Below are 17,378 nucleotides of genomic sequence, written 5' to 3' on the forward strand. Positions count from 1 at the left end.
TTTAATGGGATTTATCATTAAGTGATTTACTAAAGTCTGAGCACTAAAATAAATGATGTAAATATTGACCAAGGATTACTGGAACAAAGTGAATCTTATATTCTTAGAGATGAAAAACCAGCAGAGGGAGATAATTTACTCTAGCAACGTTTTCTATGTATTTAGAAGTGCAGGATATATAGTTGGAAGACTTGGCAGAAGCATTGTAATCAATAACAAGGGAGAAATCAGGGCTTGCATTAGTTTTGCACAGAGCCAAAGTAATCCATCAAACAAGGTGACAATATCCATAATCACTACAAACAGCTAAAAGTCACATAAGAAAATAGTAAGACAATACTTGTTTTTGTATTCATTTTTTTAATTCAGCCACATTTAAAAACACATTACCAGAATGGACTGCAGATATTTTAAGAGGCAGTTCACACCACAATCACAGTCTTTTTTTTATTATTAATATTATTATTTGCATCAAAAAAAGCACAGAAAGTATGTTATATGATATGGCATAGTTCACACCAGTGCTTTTCAGTTCCAGGAAAAAAAAAAAAGAACGTGCAGTTTTCTTCCTGCTCAGAATTGTACTAGAACACAGTAAAAAGCATTAAAAAAAAGCCCCTAAACCCAGTATAGCAAAGAAAAAAAAATTAACCAGGAAAAAAAGCATTTGGAATGCATACGGAAATGTGTTAAAGTGAACACAGAAAAGCACCCGGAATAAATCTGGGAGGACTTTTTTGTGGTGTGAACTGGCCCTAAGGCCTCTTAGAGTATTTTGTAGTGTTAGCTATGGCAAAAATCCAGTGTATTCCTGTGGCTTGATTCATGGGTGGATGCAGATATTTGCAACCACTCAGACTGTACAAAGCAGGACCAAGCAGGCAGCATGCATCCATGGGTGATCATCTATCCCCTAGCCATATGTACACGGTCACCTGTCAGCCTGTCATTGCTTTGTACAGGTTGAGTACTCATAACTACCTGCATCAACCTAGGAATCCAGTTACAAGAATAAGATGGATTCTCGCCACAGCTGGCACCAAAACCCTGTGTGAATGAGGCCTAAAGTATATATGAACCCACTCAGTTTCAAATGTGAAGTTAAAGGAAAATTATAAACGGTTTTCCATTTAATCGGTAGATTCGTTTTGGAATGGCCCAGCCAGAGCCCAGACCTGAATCTGATCCGAAAATCTGTGTGGTGATCTGAAGAGGGCTGTGCACAGAAGATGCCCTCGCAATCTGACAGATTTGGAGTGTTTTTGCAAAGAAGAGTGGGCAAATGTTGCCAAGTCAAGATGTGCCATGCTGATAGACTCAAAGAAGAATTCAAAGAAGAAAACTGACCATGATGGGAAGGATGTGCTTCAATATGCCTGGAATGGTCAGTTTAAATTCAGAAAACAGAGGCACTGGCAGGATCACCAGAAATTTACCAGAAAGCATACCCTTTAAATTAAAATCTATTTGTATAGGGCCAGACCTATTTCAACCCTCAGACAAACAAATGTAAAGCTCAAACTATGCAGTACCATAAACCAGTGGTACATTTGGTATGTTTGAACCTATTTTTGGTGAATAAACTCCAGACTTTTAAAGGGGTTGTAAAGGTTCATGTTTTTTCACCTTAAAGGAACACTAAAGGCAAAGTTTTTTTTATTTTTAAATAACAAACATGTTATACTTACCTCCACTGTGCAGCTCGTTTTGCACAGTGTCCCCAAACGCTGTCTTCTGGGGTCCCTCGGCGGCTGTCTCGGCTCCTCCTCGCAAAAGCTTTCCACCTTCATGCGAGCAAGCCCCCCCGCGCGCCGCGTCATCCGCTGTGATTGACAGCAGCGCCAGCCAATGGCTGCGCTATCAATTCGTCCAGCCTAGCCTATCAACGGCCAGGCTGAGAACCAAAGAGGATCACGTGGACGCATGTGGGACTTTCGGGGGGTCGGATATTTTTTCACCTTAATGCATAGGATGCATCAAGGTGAAAAAACATTTACCTTTACAACCCCTTTAATGCATTCTATGCATTAAGCTGAAAAAACATCCGAAGATTAGCGTTTTTTTTTTAAGTTCTACTTATTTTTCAATCTACTAAAAATGTGTGTTTTAGCTCTGTCCCTACTAAGATCTAGTGGAATTGCCTTCAGAAGTCACCAAATTAGTAAATAGAGTCCACCTGTGTGTAATTTAATCTCAGTATAAATACAGCGGTTCTGTAAAGCCCTCAAAGGTTTGTTGGAGAACCTTGCTAAAGAAACAGCATTATGAAGGCCAAAGAACAGACCAGGCAGGTCAGATATAAAGTTGGAGAAGTTTAAAGCAGGGTTGGTTATAAATAAATATCACAGAGCACTGTTCAATCCATCATACAAAAATGGAAAGAGTATGGCACAAATGCAAACCTACCAAGACATGGCTGTCCACCTAAACTGACAGGCCGGGCAAGGAGAACATTAATCAGAGAAGCAGCCAGGAGGCCCACAGCAACTCTGGAGGAGCTGCAGAGATCCACAGCTCAGGTGGAAGACTCTGTCCATAGGACAACTATTAGTCATGCAATCAACAAATCTGGCCTTTATGGAAGAGTGGCAAGAAGAAAGACATTTTTGAAAGAAAGCTATAGGAAGTATTGTTTGTAGTTTGCGAGAAGTCATGGGTGGGACACAGCAAACATGTGGAAGAAGGTGCTCTGGTCAGATGAGACCAAAATATTAGCATTTTGCTTTTAGGCCAAAAAGTATGAGTGGCAGAACACAAGCACTGCACATCACCCTAAACACTCCATCCCCACTGTAAAACATAGTGGTCACAGCATCATGTTGTGGGGATGCTTTTCTTCAGCTGGGACAGGGAAGCCGGTCAGAGTTGCTGGAAAGATGGATGGAGTCAAATAAAGGGCAAGAAAACCTGAGTATGCAAACGACTTGAGCATCGGGCTTCCAGCAGGACAACAACCCTAAACATACAGCCAGAGCTACAATGGAAGTTTAGATCAAACCAAATTCATGTGTTAGAATGGCCCAGTCAAAGTCCAGACCTAAATCCAATTGAGAATCTGTGGCAAGACTTGTAAATTGCTGTTCACAGACGCTCTCCATCCAATCTGACAGAGCTTGAGCTATTTTGCAAAGAATGGGCAAAAATGTCACTCTCTAAATGTGCAAATCTGGTAGAGACATCCCCAAAAAGACTTGCTGCTGTAATTGCAGTGAAAGTTGGATCTACAAAGTATTGACTCAGGGGGGCCGAATACAAATGCACACTTTTCACATATTTGTAAAAAAAATGGAAAACCATTTTTTATGTTCCTTCTGCTTCACAATTATGTGCCACTTTGTGTTGGTCCATCACATAAAATCCCAATAAAATACATTTTTGGTTGTAACATGACAAAATGTGGAAAATTTCAAAGGGTATAAATAGTTTAAGGCACTGTACCTCTTAGGCTTTCACACCACAGTGTTTCGAATCGTGGGCTGATTTGCCATGAATCTTCCCATGATTTGACAGCGCTGATGTGTGAATAACAAATTGCAGAACTTGCATATGAGATGCTATTCATTTGAATGACACCTCAAATCTTGGTACGGGTCTGCTGCGATTGTCGTGTGATAAAATGTGCTGCAATCGTGGCAATCCACATCATGCAAAGCATGTCATCCAAAAAAAGTTCTTGGGCTTCTTTTGGGCGGCATGCTTCTCGACATGCGAATTGCAGCGCAAAAATCAGTCATTCTGAATGGCATCTCAAATGTGAGTTCCACAATTTGTCACACACATCAGTACTTTCAAATCGTGGGCATATTCACAGGGAATCTGCCTGTGATCCAAAACGCTGTAGTGTGAATGCAGCCAAAATGTGTTGAATAACTCAAGCCATTTTAACCACAGGGTGTTTTTGTACATATTGCCCAGTGAGTTTAACGCAAATAGACATCGCTGCCTATAATAACTTCCTTCCAGATAATAACAAAAAATATGAAGTATCACATTATGGCCAGATTAGGCTGATCAAAAGTCAAAACCAGATGAAAAAGCCTTGTAGGCAGCAGTTAATCTCAGGGTCTGAAGGCTTTAGGTCAGGTAATAACATAATACAGGAAGATAAGATATTTCACGAATTAGAGATATTGCCATAGTGACAGCTTGTAAAGAAAAAACTGTGAATTTGCAATTAATATTTATAGAGAAAATCGGATTTATATACAAAAAAAAACACACACACACACACACACACACACACACACACACACACCGAAAATGTGAGTATTTCATAAAACAAGATGTGGATGTAGCAGCACTAAAATTATAAAAACATCAAAAAGAAGGCAAGTACGAACTAAAGTTTTAAGAGTCTAACAGAGTACTTCAATAGGGAGATGACGAAAAAAGAAGCAAGAGCTTGAAAATGCTAAATGTGATTATTTAAATAAGTAGCTCAGGAAAACAAAATAGATGTTCTAAAACATTAAAGGGGTTGTAAAGGTAATTTATTTCCCCCCTAAATGGCTTACCTTTACCACAGATGGGTGATGGAACCAAACACCTCAGGACGTCTATTGATGTTTGTAGTGGCAATCCAGGAGAGGCAGTTTTGGAACACCATGATGTGCCTGATTATTTCCCAATCCCAGGTGAGTGCATAGGATGAACCACTTCAGCCCCGGAAGAATTGGCTGCTCAGGTCATTTTTTGCGATTTGGCACTGTCGCTTTAACGGACAATTGCGCGGTCATGCAACGCAGTACCCAAACAAAAATGTATGTCCTTTTTTTCCCCTACAAATAGAGCTTTCTTTTGGTGGTATTTGATAACCTCTTCGGCTTTTTTTTACTAAATACTAATATAAGTATAAAACACAATATTTTGTAGCAAAAAATGTTCTCAGTTTAGGCTAGGTTTTCTTATACATATTTTTGGTAATAAAAATCGCAATAAGCGTATATTGATTGGTTTGCGCAAAAGGTATAGTGTCTACAAAATAAGGGATAGATTTATGGCATTTTTATTATTATTATTACTAGTAATGGCAGTGATCTGCGATTTTTATCAGGACTGCATTTATGCGGTGGACAGATCAGACACTGGACACATTTTTGGGATCGTTGACAATTATACAGCGATCAATGCTATAAAAATGGTGGCCACAGGGCAAAGCGACGAAACATAACATAGTTTCGCCCAGCCGTCCCATGGTGCCGCAGTAAAACTGCGGCGGCTGGTCGGCAAGTGGTTAAAGAGGACGTCAATTCTGATGGGTTTTACTTCCTTTTTAGCTCCCTGCAAAGTAAAAGCATAATGTGCCAGTATGCATAGCATACTGGCACATTATGTGCCACTTACCTGCTAAAAAAGCCTGTGATGTCCCTGCTGGAGGCCGCATACATCTTCTCCCCTCTTCCTTCCGGGGCCGCGGACTCCAGCTCTGTGACTGGCCAAAGTCATGCATGTGCGGGAGCCACGAGTCACAGCACTCGCTAGTGAAGAAACGGCACGGAGGGCACTACAAGGTAAATATCTCCTAAACAGCACACGTTTAGGAGCGATTTGCCCCACCTATAGGTACAACTTCCACATTGGCGGTTTACAACCACTTGAACAGTGACAAAATGTGACCGGTGGAGAATCAGAGTGCAGAACAAATCAGAGCTACTGAGCAGTAGAGATGGACAACTCAGCACAAGCAGAAATCTGTTGCTATAAACTAAAATGGTGTTCTAAGAAAGCAATACTATATAGGAAGGTTGATGCAGCAAGTCAAAGAGCCCGAAATGCAGCAAAAGATTTGCTGGCGCTAGCTTATTACAGATGATCAGCCAGGCAGATAAAGAAGTGAGAAAAAGCCAGATAAAAATGTTAGTGACATATACAAACACCACTGGAATTTAACTCTGCAGCAGTGATTGAGCAAGAGGCTGAGAAATGCTTGCCTAGGAGAGAAAACAATACACATCTCCACTAAGTGCTGATATACTTTGAGTTAACTTCAACATAGGCAGAAGGATTAAAATGTTCGGATAAAAGGTTTAATGCTAAAAAATAACAATTATTAAGAAAACATCTGTCATTTCACACTCTGGTGCATGGGTACCCCAGCTGACAGCAAAGATTTTGATGAAACACCTGTGCAGTCAATAGAGAAGCAGGTGCAGTATACACAGCTTTTCACAAACTACAACCATACCAAAAGGGGGAAATAAAAGTACGCTTCTAATCCCTGGATGGTTTTGGCAGCTGAACAAAACTTGGCTGTCTGAATAGGAAAACATCATCAGTACATTACATTTGCAAAATATTCATTAAAATCCATTTTATTTGGCTGCATACACCAGTGAAACTTTCAAGGGATCAATGCAACAACAGCACTGCCTTATCTTTAATATATATGAGTATATGATGCTGACATGAAGAACACCACACATCTGACAATATAACTACATTTATAAACGGTATAGTGAGAGAAGCAAGTCTAGTAACAAGCCCAGAGGGTTATTTGTCAAGAAAGTTACTGACATTAGATACATGTCAACTGCAAATCAAGCGTGTGTGTGTGTGTGTGTGTGTGTGTGTGTGTGTGTTTGTAACCCTGAGCCCTGGTTTACATTGATACTACTTTGAAATTGTGCTGCTACACTTGAAGTAGCGCGATTTCAAAGTAGCAAGGTCAGCGTGATTTCAGGTGCTACTTGATAGACATCTATGTGGCTTCAGGCCGGGTTCACACTAGTCCGACATACGCTCCGTCATTGGGAGCTCATGTCGCATGACGTGTGAAAAGCAATGTTTCCCTATGGGAGCCGTCTTAACCGGTCCGACTTTGCAAATGCTCACTGTACTACTTTGGTCCGACTTTGATCCTACTTCACTCCATTGAACATCATTGAAGTAGGATCAAAGTCGGAACGCAGTCTTGCACGCTCCGACTTTGGCATGCGACTTGTATTCTACTGATCTTGAGGGGGGCTCCACGCCAAATTTTAAGCAAAAAAACAGCATGGGTTGCCCTCCAAGAGCATACCAGGCCCATGGGTCTGGTGCGGATTTAAAGGGGAACCCCCTATGCCGAAAAAACGGCGTGGGGGTCCCCCCAAAATCCAGCAGCAGCCCGGCCAAAATCCAGCAGCAGCCTGGCCGGTCAGGAAAGGGGGTGGAGACGCGCGAGCGCCCCCCCCCTTAAGAGTGCCAGGCCGCATGCCCTCAACATGGGGAGGTAGGTGCTTTGGGGCAGGGGGGCGCACTGCGGACCCCCCACCCCACAGCACCCTGCCCCCCATGTTGATGAGGACAGGACCTCTTCCCGACAACCCTGGCCGTTGGTTGTCGGGGTCTGCGGGCGGGGGGGCTTATCGGAAACTGGGAGCCCCCTTTAACAAGGGGGCCCCCAGATACCGGCCCCCCACCCTAGGTGAATGAGTATGGGGTACATCGTACCCCTACCCATACAGGCTACACAGGTTTTTAAAATATTTTATTGTTCAGCTCCGGGGCCCCCCCTCTCTTATTTAGCTCTTTTACGAGGGGGGTGGCTTCTTCCGACGTCTTCTGGGGGGATCCCAGTCTTCACCGCCGTCTGGTTCTCTTCCGCCGGGTGGGGGGCGCTTTCTTCTTTAGCTCTTTTACAGCGCCCACCTCCCGGGCTTCCTCCGACGTCTTCGGCAGGGGGGGGGGGGGGGTTGCCCGGGCTTCTGTCGCCTTCTGCATCCTTCTGCCTTCTCCTTCGCTGTTGACACGTCGCTTCCTCCCGCTGTAATGCCGTGCGCGCGGCTCGCACCGACTTATATAGGTCTCTTATGACGTCCCAGTCCCATCGTGCACGGAGCATGATGGGACTGTGACGTCATATGAGACCTACATAAGTCAGTGCGAACCGCGCATACGGCATTACAGCGGGAGGAAGCGACGTGTCAATAGCAAAGAAGGATGCAGAAGGCAAATGCAGAAGGCGACAGAAGCCCGGTCACCCCCCCCCCCCCGTTTTTTTGCTTAAAATTTGGCGTGGAGTTCCCCCTCAAGATTCATATCAAACAGTGCCGGATATTGGCAGGGATCCAAGTCGGATCCCCACTCATTGAAAGTCGGACTTCAAGTCCAGGGCTAAGTCGGATCAAAGTAGTATCCTGTTCATTAAAGTAGGATGGATGTAGGACCAATGTAGGATAAATGTAGGACCAATGTAGGATCAGTGTAGGACCAATGTCGCAGAGCAAAGTAGGATGAAAGTTGCGTAGTATAGTGTGAACCCAGCCTCATGCACAGATGTCTACTGAAATTGCCAATTTTCAGGTGTGAAAGTAGTGCAGGAACTACTTTTGCAAATCGGTGTGGCACCGCAAAATCTGTGTTGCACTGATTGGAACAGTGCCATTGCCGCCAATAGACTGCAACTTGTCATGCGATTTGATCTCTCAAATCGCATGACAAATCGCTCCAATGTGAACCTAGTCTTGAGTGAAAAACTTATATAGCGCAACACATGCGAACTGAATCGCCTCTGGGCGCTGTATCCATTCCGTGAGTGAAACCCTTTGACCTCAGAAGAGATGGGTTTTAATCCTTCTCCTGAATGCCAAGTGGTCCAACTCCAATCGGATGGTGGTTGGTAGAGCGTTCCACAGTCTGGGTCCCTGGACTGCAAACCTTCGATCTCCTTTGGACTTGTATCTGGCTTTGGGTATCTGGACAAGGTTTTGAATGGTGGATCGCAGAATATGATTGGTGTTATGAGCTTTTATTTTTTCGCATAAATATTGGGGGCGATTCCTTGAATACACTTATGCATTAGGCAGAGTGCCTTGAAGGAGATTGTCTTTTACCGGCAACCAATGAAGGGATCTCAGTGAAGGTGAGATTGATTCCCATGTTTTTTTGCCGGTCACTAATCGAGCAGCCGTATTTTGAACGACTTGCAGACGAGTGATTTGGAAATTGGGGAGTCCGAGGTAGAGGGCATTTGCATAGTCAAGTCTGGAATTGATAATTGTTCCCACCACGACTGCAATGTCTTCTTTCGGGATAAAGGGGGTGAGTCTGCGTAGTAGGGTGCAGCAGATGGTGCGATCCGCTGACTACTATTTGTGCATCCATTGTCATGTTGGTATCAAAGATGACTCAGACTTTTGACTTTGGTGCTAGGGGTGATAGTTTTACCCAGAATGGGCGGGGGTGTCCATGTTGTTGTGGGATGATTTTTCCGGTTGGCTTGAAACAGGAGAAGTTCTGTTTTCGAACCGTTGAGTTTAAGATAACTCTTTGTCATCCAGTTTTCTATCAAAGTAAGGCATTTCTCTAGTCCGAGAGAATAATCCTTTTTGTTGCATATGCGAAAATACAGTTGTGTGTCATCTGCATAGGAGTGATAGAGTAACCTCTGGTTGCTGATGATTTCAAAAAGAGGGCAGAGATAAATATTGAACAGAACAGGCGACAAAGGGGATCCCTGAGGGACTCCACATGATACTGTCCGTTTTTCAGAAGTGAAAGGCCCCAGTTTCACCATTTGTGATCGGTGGAGAAGGAGGAGAACCAAGCTAAATCACATTCCGCGACTCTGGCTACTTCTGTTAGCCAAGTCAGTAGTAATCTGTGGTCTACCATGTCAAAAGCAGCGCTTAGGTCTAACAGTACCAGAAGACAAGATTCTCCTTCGTCTGCTGCCTCGAGGGCGTCATCCCATATTTTGAGCAGCGCTGTTTCTGTTCCGTGACCAGGACGGAAACCCGATTGAAACGGATCGAGTAATTTATGGGTGTCTAGATGACGTTGTAACTGTTGTACAACTTCTTTCTCCATTACCTTGGAAAAGACATTTAGGCCCGTTATGGGTCGACGGTTGTTTGGATCTTTTGGGTCGAGGGTGTTTTTTTTTAGGATTGGTTTTATTATACCTTGTTTCAGCAAGGTGGGCACCGTGCCCTCCTTAAATGATTGGTTTAAGAGCTGCGTGATAGATGGTGCCAATATATCGGCACATTCTTTCAGCAGTTTGGTGGGGATATCATTTGGCGCTGTGCTATTTCGTACGATATTTTTAGTGGCCTTGATGGAAATTGGTTTTAGAGAGAAGTTAGTTGATTGGGATGGTTTTATGTGGGTGTTTGGTTTGAGCTTTGGGGAGGGGTTGATATTTTGCTGAATGCTTACACTTATTTTTTCAATTTTATTAATGAAATAATCTGATAATTCGTTGCAAAATTCTTGTGAGTTGGAATTGGGGGCCTCTAAACAAGCTGGGTTCATAGTTTGAGTGACCAGTTTGAAGAGTTTGCGGGGGCGGTTTAGGGCATTTGCGATGGTGTTGGAGATGCGATTTTTTTTGGCCATAAAGATTTTTGTGGTATTTCTTGGTTATTATCTTATAAGTAGTGTGGTTTACCTCTGAAGAGCTTCTTTTCTAAGCAGCTTCGGCTCTTCTACGCTCTTGCTTTAGCAACGACAGCTGGTCATTAAACCAGCTGGAGTTGTTTTTTTCTGATGCATGTTCTGCGTTTTGGTGCTACTAAGTCAGCAGACTGTAGTAGAGCCTTGTTGATGGTGTAGAGTTTATCTGTGGCTGTTTGCTGTTGTTGGATTGTTTTTATTTTGTTCCCTAGTGTTCTTTTGAAGAGTTCCGAGTGGAGCTTCTTCTGAGATCTAGTCCAGTGTGTTGTCACCGGTTTTATCGTTGTTTTTGAGGGGGCGTTTTTGGTAATTGTAAATTTAATAGCATGATGCTCTGTCCATGGTTGCGGCTCATTTTCCAGGACGTCGATTTCCACAGCGTATGACCTGAGGTATGAGTCGGCCCATGTACTAGTTGCTGCAGACCTAAACCTTCCAGATGGTCGATGCAGGCGTCGGCGACGGGGTCCAGTGAGGAGTTGGCCCAAAGGTTGAAGTCCCCAAGCATCAAGAGGTGTTTGATGTTTAGGGTATAGGTGGAGATGAACTCCGTCAGTGATGTGAGCATGTGCATTTTTAGACCAGCTATTCTCAACCAGAGTTCCTCCAGAGTTTGCTAGGGGTTCCTTGAGCTGTGAGTGATTTACCTCCCTTTTAATGAAGCCTGCATAATTCCAGGAACAATGTTGGAGTGCTCCAACACCCTAGAGAATAAAATGGCAGTCGTTTAAATACTTTCTGTCACACCGTATTTGTGCAGCGGTCTTACAAGTGCACTTTTTTGGGAAAAAATACAATTAGTAAAGTTAGCCCAATTTTTTTTATATTGTGAAAGATGATGTTACGCCAAGTAAATTGATACCAAACATGTCACGCTTCTAAATTGTGCTCGCTCGTGGAATGGCAACAAACATTTACCCTTAAAAATCCCCATAGGCGATGTTAAAACATGCAACCTGTAGAATTTTTTTAGAGTTACAGAGGTGGTCTAGGGCTATTATTGTTCTCGCTCTATCGATTGCGGCGATAACTCATATGCAGTTTTAACACCGTTTTCATATGCGGGTGCTACTCAATTATGCATTCGCTTCTGCACGCGAGCTCAGCGGGACGGGGCACGTTAAAAAAAATCTTCTCATTTATTTCACTTTTTATTTTTACACTGCTCTTAAAAAAAAAAAAAAATTGGTCACTTTTATTCCTATTACTATTCTACATTAATAGAAAAAAGCATGACAGGACCTCTTAAATATGAGATCGGAACTCCGATCTCATATTTACACTAAAACGCAATGCAAAAACAGTCCTTTTAAGAGCTATGGGCGGAAGTGACGTTTTGACGTCGTTTCCGCCCTGCAATGGTATGGAGCTGGTTGGGGGGGATCTTCCCCTCACTCAGCTTCATGGCAAGCAGGAAGAAGGATCCAATCGCCTCCGCCCATCAGTGGCTCCAGCAAGCGGCAGAGGGCACCAGAGTGCAACGGGCGGAGGTGCCCTCTTCCGCCACCGATAAAAGCGATTTTGTGGCAAATCTCCCACAGAGACCCCTTCTATATGAAACCGGACCGCTCACTGAAGAGGAAACCGGGGTTATAGCTGCTGCCATAACAATATCCCTCTTCAAAGTGCCAACGTATATCGGCGTGAGCTGGCCTGGATGTGGTTAAACACTGAATAAAAAAAAAGCAAAAAAAAAAAAAAAAACACTTATATAAAATAACATGCAGTCTTGTAAGCTGTGAGACAAGGACTATAATCTTGGGACTGCATCTCAAAAACAACTCATCGTTGGCAGCTCCAATAATTCTATCTAGACAGTTTCTGTATTAAGTGTAATATACCATTTTTTCAAAAGCTAAAATAGAGGAACGTAAGTGGTCTATGATTTAATTCATGAAGGCACTACCAACTAAAGATGAAGTTTTACTGCAAAATGAAAACTGCTTAATAAGAAATCTGTTACAAAATAAAATACGTAAGGTAGAAGCAGATTGGTATGGAGTCTCAAGAGGCATACAAAGTTTAAGACAGTAACTCAATGACGGTTTTCAACAAAAACTTTTAAATGCGTCAATGGGTGGATCTTCATGTCCCATCAGGCATCATTCTTCAAAAAAAGTTAAATCAAAATTAGGGCTGTGGAAATTAACTATTAATTCCTCGATTAATCGTTCATTTTTTTGATCGATCAAAATTTTTTTGATCGGTACTCACCTCTCCCCCGGCTTCTGGGTCTTCAGGGAGTTCTGTCGGAGATCCGGTAACGTCACAGACACCAGCGGGGCTTGCCGTGTCCATCTGAAGGGCTCCTTTGCTGTGCCTTCATATCTGCATGGTGGCGGGACCTTACTATCTGCCACACGCAAGGGCTGTTACACTTCCCTCTATCACTTTTCTCTATCAACCTGGGATTCTACAACCATCCACTGGGAGTTGTGATAGTTCCCTTCACGGGACAGCTACATGCCGACGAACTGATGTTAACCCCTCCTCATCTGGATTCAGCAGTGGTATCGTTGTACATATTTTTATACCAGTATCATACTTGGCTACATGTTTTTATGACTGCTTTTGCTACCCTTTGCTATTACTCGCACCATTTTTACAGTTTATGTAGCTACACTGATTTTATCTGCAGTGCAATATTTATTTTGTTACCTACTTGAAGACTATAAAAGTTTTAATGCTATTCCCAGCGCTGCCTTTGTGTGTTTTTTGTATCCTGCTATGCATTTTTCCAGTGGTTGGTAGCTGCACTGGGAATCAGCCTGCAAGGAGATCAGCTAAAAGTAGTTGAATCTGTATGTGCGTTATAATTAACCAAAATTAGTCGATTAATAGATTTAAAAACACGAAAATTTTAATCAGCAACAGCCCTAATCAAAATTAGTGAAAGAGTCAAGGAGAACTATTAGTCACAATGACTTTCCGTTTTAATAAAGTGTCTGAAAAATAAAACAAATGCACGCCACAAAACAAACTCTCTTGCTATATAAATGATATAAAAATAACTTTAAAAACTACTGCAAAATAAAAGTTACTGTCAAAATGGTGCATATGTTCCTAATGTGTTATCAGTTAACAGTGATGGAACAGAAACAAAATTTAAACTAATGCTGCCATCGTTCCTGATATTGACTGTTCCTAGGCTGACATGTGTCTGCAGCCAACTGTTCCTGACTAAAGTATCAATGACAGGGCAACAAAAAACACAATTCGTACTAAATCTTCAGCACGGATCTGTGACAGCAAGTAGCACAGAGCTGGCAAGTTGTCAACAAGAAAATAACAAAGATTTTGGACGATAACCAAGTACTCAGAGGCCGCATTCTTTTTTTTTTCTTTGTTATACAATTAAAGTTCCCTAACTTTTTTTTTGCCATCTTCATGAGAACTACTGATCTGTGAAATTAGAAAATATTAAAAACGGATTTGTCTGACAAGAGCAGACTGCTAATAATATTAACTTGCATGTAAGATGTGTTCTAACCAAACAGCACAGTTTTCTGGATGAAAGGAGTTGTTCTTTCAGAGAACATGTCTGAATTAATCTGTCAAAAGATAGAGGGCAGGAACATTTGACATTTATATAGCGCTTTTTAGCCTCCATAAAAAACGTGCCTACTGTATTTCTTTTTTGGTTAGTGATGCCCCATGCCTCTTCATTTAAACACAATAATCTGTATTTGCCATGTGTGGAGTAGGCATCAAATCTAAAAAAAAAAATAATAAAGAAATATGCAAACATCGAGCTTCTGTTATGATTTTTTATAATTCTACAGAAGTGTATTAATCTGTACTTCCTATTATTTCCATGCAATAGGATCAACTTTTGAAAAACCGAGTTAGAGTGACAGGTCAGCTTCCATAGCAGCCTTAATAAGAAGAGTCTACGTGAAAAAAATATATATATATCATTATTAAACACCTTCAAAAGTACTGGAGTACACTGTACAAGTACACTGAATAAGTACACGGTTATTGAAGCCCACACTATTGACATGTAATGAGTTTATGTGCGGCACTTCAGGTCATTCACATTTGCTGTGTGTATTAAAACAATATTACTAGATAAATAGAAACAGTTCAATGATCAGATGCAGCCTTCTGCTTTTGAAGTGTCTGGTCTTAGCAGCTAAGAAAATCTCTGCTAGAAGGCAGAGCCATGCACCATTAGCTCAGTTTATCCTCGCATTCAAATCGCAATAGCAGGAGATTTTGACCGGCTCCCTATGGAGCCGATTTACATATCTCTGTAAAAGGTCCGGTGCGTTTTGCACATAAACGCTGTGTGTCTTTTGGTCTGTTTCAGCCTAAAATTTGGTCTTAAATCGGACCCGAAACGGTAAACCAGGAGGCACCGGACCCCTGCTGTGAGACAGATGCTGTGATGGTGTGAACCTAGCCTTAAAGGCATCCCAGTCTTAGTCTGTAGGGTTTAAAATTCAGTTGGCCCACCCTTTGCAGCTATACCATTTCAACTCTTTGCAGGAAGGCTGTCAACAAGGTTTAGAAGTGTGTCTATGGGAATGTTTGACCAATCTTCCAGAAGTGCATTTATGAGGTCAGGGACATGTAGGTCTGGCTCGCAGTCTTTGATCCAATTCATCCCAAAGGTGTTCCTCCACCCCAAACTTGCTCATCCATGTCTTTATGAACTGGTGAGCAGTCATGTTGGAACAGGAAAGGGGCCATCTCCATACTGTTCCCACAAAGTTGAGAGCATGACATTTACCAAAATGTCTTGGTATGCCAACGCCTTAAGAGTTCCCTTCACTGGAACTAAGGGGCCAAGCCCAACCCTTGAAAAACAACCCGACACCATAATCCCCCTCCACCAAATGATTTGGACCAGTGCACAAAGCAAGGTCCATAAAGACATGAATGAGTGAGTTTGGGGTGGAAGAACTTGACTGGCCTGCACAAAGTCCTGACCTCAACCCGATAGAACAGCTTTGGGATGAAGCAGAGACTGCGAGTCAGGCCATCTCGTTTAACAACTCGTTCTGACCTCACAAATGCACTTCTGGAAGAATGGTCAAACATTCCCATAGACACACTCCTAAACCTTGAGGACAGCCTTCCCAGAAGAGTTGAAGCTGTTATAGCTGCAAAGGGTGGGCCAACTCAATATTGAGCCCTAAGACTGGGATGCCATTAAAGTTCATGTTTGTGTAAAGGCAGGCGTCCCAATACTGTTGGTTTAAAAAGTTATTATTAACTAAAGTTAATTAAAAAATCCAAAGCAGAAAATGCATAGGCAAAAAAAAAAAAAAGACCCTTCACCCTCCACCATTAAAAAGGACAACATATACGATTTATTACACAGACCTTCCATTGTTGTTGCCAGTCTCTGGACTTGTTCTATATTATCAATATCTTTTTGTAAGTCTGGGTACACATGTAAAGGTTTTTTTTCGATCAACCCAGTAGGCTGAACAAAGAAACCTAGGAGATCACCATACTAACAAATGAGACATTAGTGCATCAATCTCCCCCGCTGTGCCTTTGTGTTCTGACAGTGGTACCGTGCTTAAATCACACTGCCCTTGCAATGTTAATAACACCCCAAAAGCTAATCACAAACCCAGTGCAATTGCCTACACTGGATCTCATGGTGCAAATAGACCATGCAATCCAGTTGCATCACTTTTCTCAAATTGGTGCATGCACAACTTTGATGTAATGTGCCCACTCAAATCTCACCGCACTCAATCCCATGTGAAGTGCACTGGAATGTGGTGCAAATCCTAGGCTATTCATAGTGTGAACCTGCGCTTAGTCATACAACCTAGAAATTCTATTCACTTGCCTTGCCACGCTACTCATTTTGCAATTATCGAAAAAAGTACCCCCAATTTTTTTCCTCTATATTTCTTGCCAATGTACCACTGATATTGTACTCTATCAAAGGATTCATTTTACCCAATAGCACAATTTTAAAGTTAGAAACATAGAACTCCAACTTGCTTGACCAATCTTCCAGCAATGCCAAATAATGTTCCATCTTTCTTGTTTTTCTTTGACTCTTGCCCAGTCACAGAGCGCTTTGTATTATGTGAACCCTTTCACAAAACACAAAGCCTTCTGTGAATGGACAGCATAGTCACAATTCAGAAGATCCGTCGGAAAGAAGCATATTCCTGTGGATACAGGCTTCAGACTTACAGACACCATGAATAATATAACGGACAAAAATTATGTTTTCCCTTTCCCTGGCTGTTTTCATCAGTTATCACACTGGGGGCACTGGTGTAAGCAAGAATTCCAGAATAACACATACCACTCAAACACACAAGGAGCATATAAAAACAACTAACCAAAAATGTACAAAAACAGTACTGACAGAGGAGGAGTTTTGTTTTTTCTCTGTAAAATTATGGTGGCAATGTTATGAATGTTAAAATCCAATGATGCACCTGATGTTATGTCATGAAATAGTTTACATAACTACCTTTCTTGCAGCATGGATGTCAAAGAACGGCTTGTTCCTCACACTAAACGGTTCATGTGTTTTGTCTATGAGTCCCAATTTCATTTTTTCATGCCTTGGAAGAATTATCTCCTTTTCAATGCAGGACATTCTGATGGTAAAGTCACAGTCTCCAACTGGTTGACCCTGAAAAAAATAATCATATGACTCAAACTGAAAATTAATGTGAGAAGAAAACAATCCTAGATCGGTCAGACAGTTGTAGTACAGGTTTTATAAAGTCAACATTATTTATAGAAACAGCTTGTGTGCCAATGAGAATACAAGATTATGCAAAATGAGTACTGTGGATCCCAATAAAAAACTTTTTAAAACCATCAAGAGTAACAATTTTTTTTTTTTTTTAAAAGATCACTTGTTCACAACATACACTATATTACCAAAAGTATTGAGACACCTGCCTTTACACGCAACTTTGAACTTTAATGGCATCCCAGTCTTGGTCTGTAAGGCTCAATATTGAATAGGCCCACCAGTCAAGTTCCTCCACGTCTTTATGAACCTTGCT

At 42.0% G+C, this 17,378-nt stretch overlaps 1 protein-coding gene across 1 annotated transcript in view; it reads right to left on the reverse strand.

Moving 5' to 3' along the window:
* Positions 1-17,378, reverse strand: part of RNGTT (RNA guanylyltransferase and 5'-phosphatase) — a 400,898-nt gene that overhangs the window by 184,254 nt on the left and 199,266 nt on the right. The window contains exon 11 of the mRNA XM_040350086.1: positions 16,832-16,996. Within this exon, the coding sequence (XP_040206020.1) occupies positions 16,832-16,996 (165 nt within the window). The remainder of the gene's footprint in view (positions 1-16,831; positions 16,997-17,378) is intronic.

Source organism: Rana temporaria, chromosome 4 (genome assembly GCF_905171775.1).
Source record: "Rana temporaria chromosome 4, aRanTem1.1, whole genome shotgun sequence".
Classification (NCBI taxonomy): domain Eukaryota; kingdom Metazoa; phylum Chordata; class Amphibia; order Anura; family Ranidae; genus Rana; species Rana temporaria.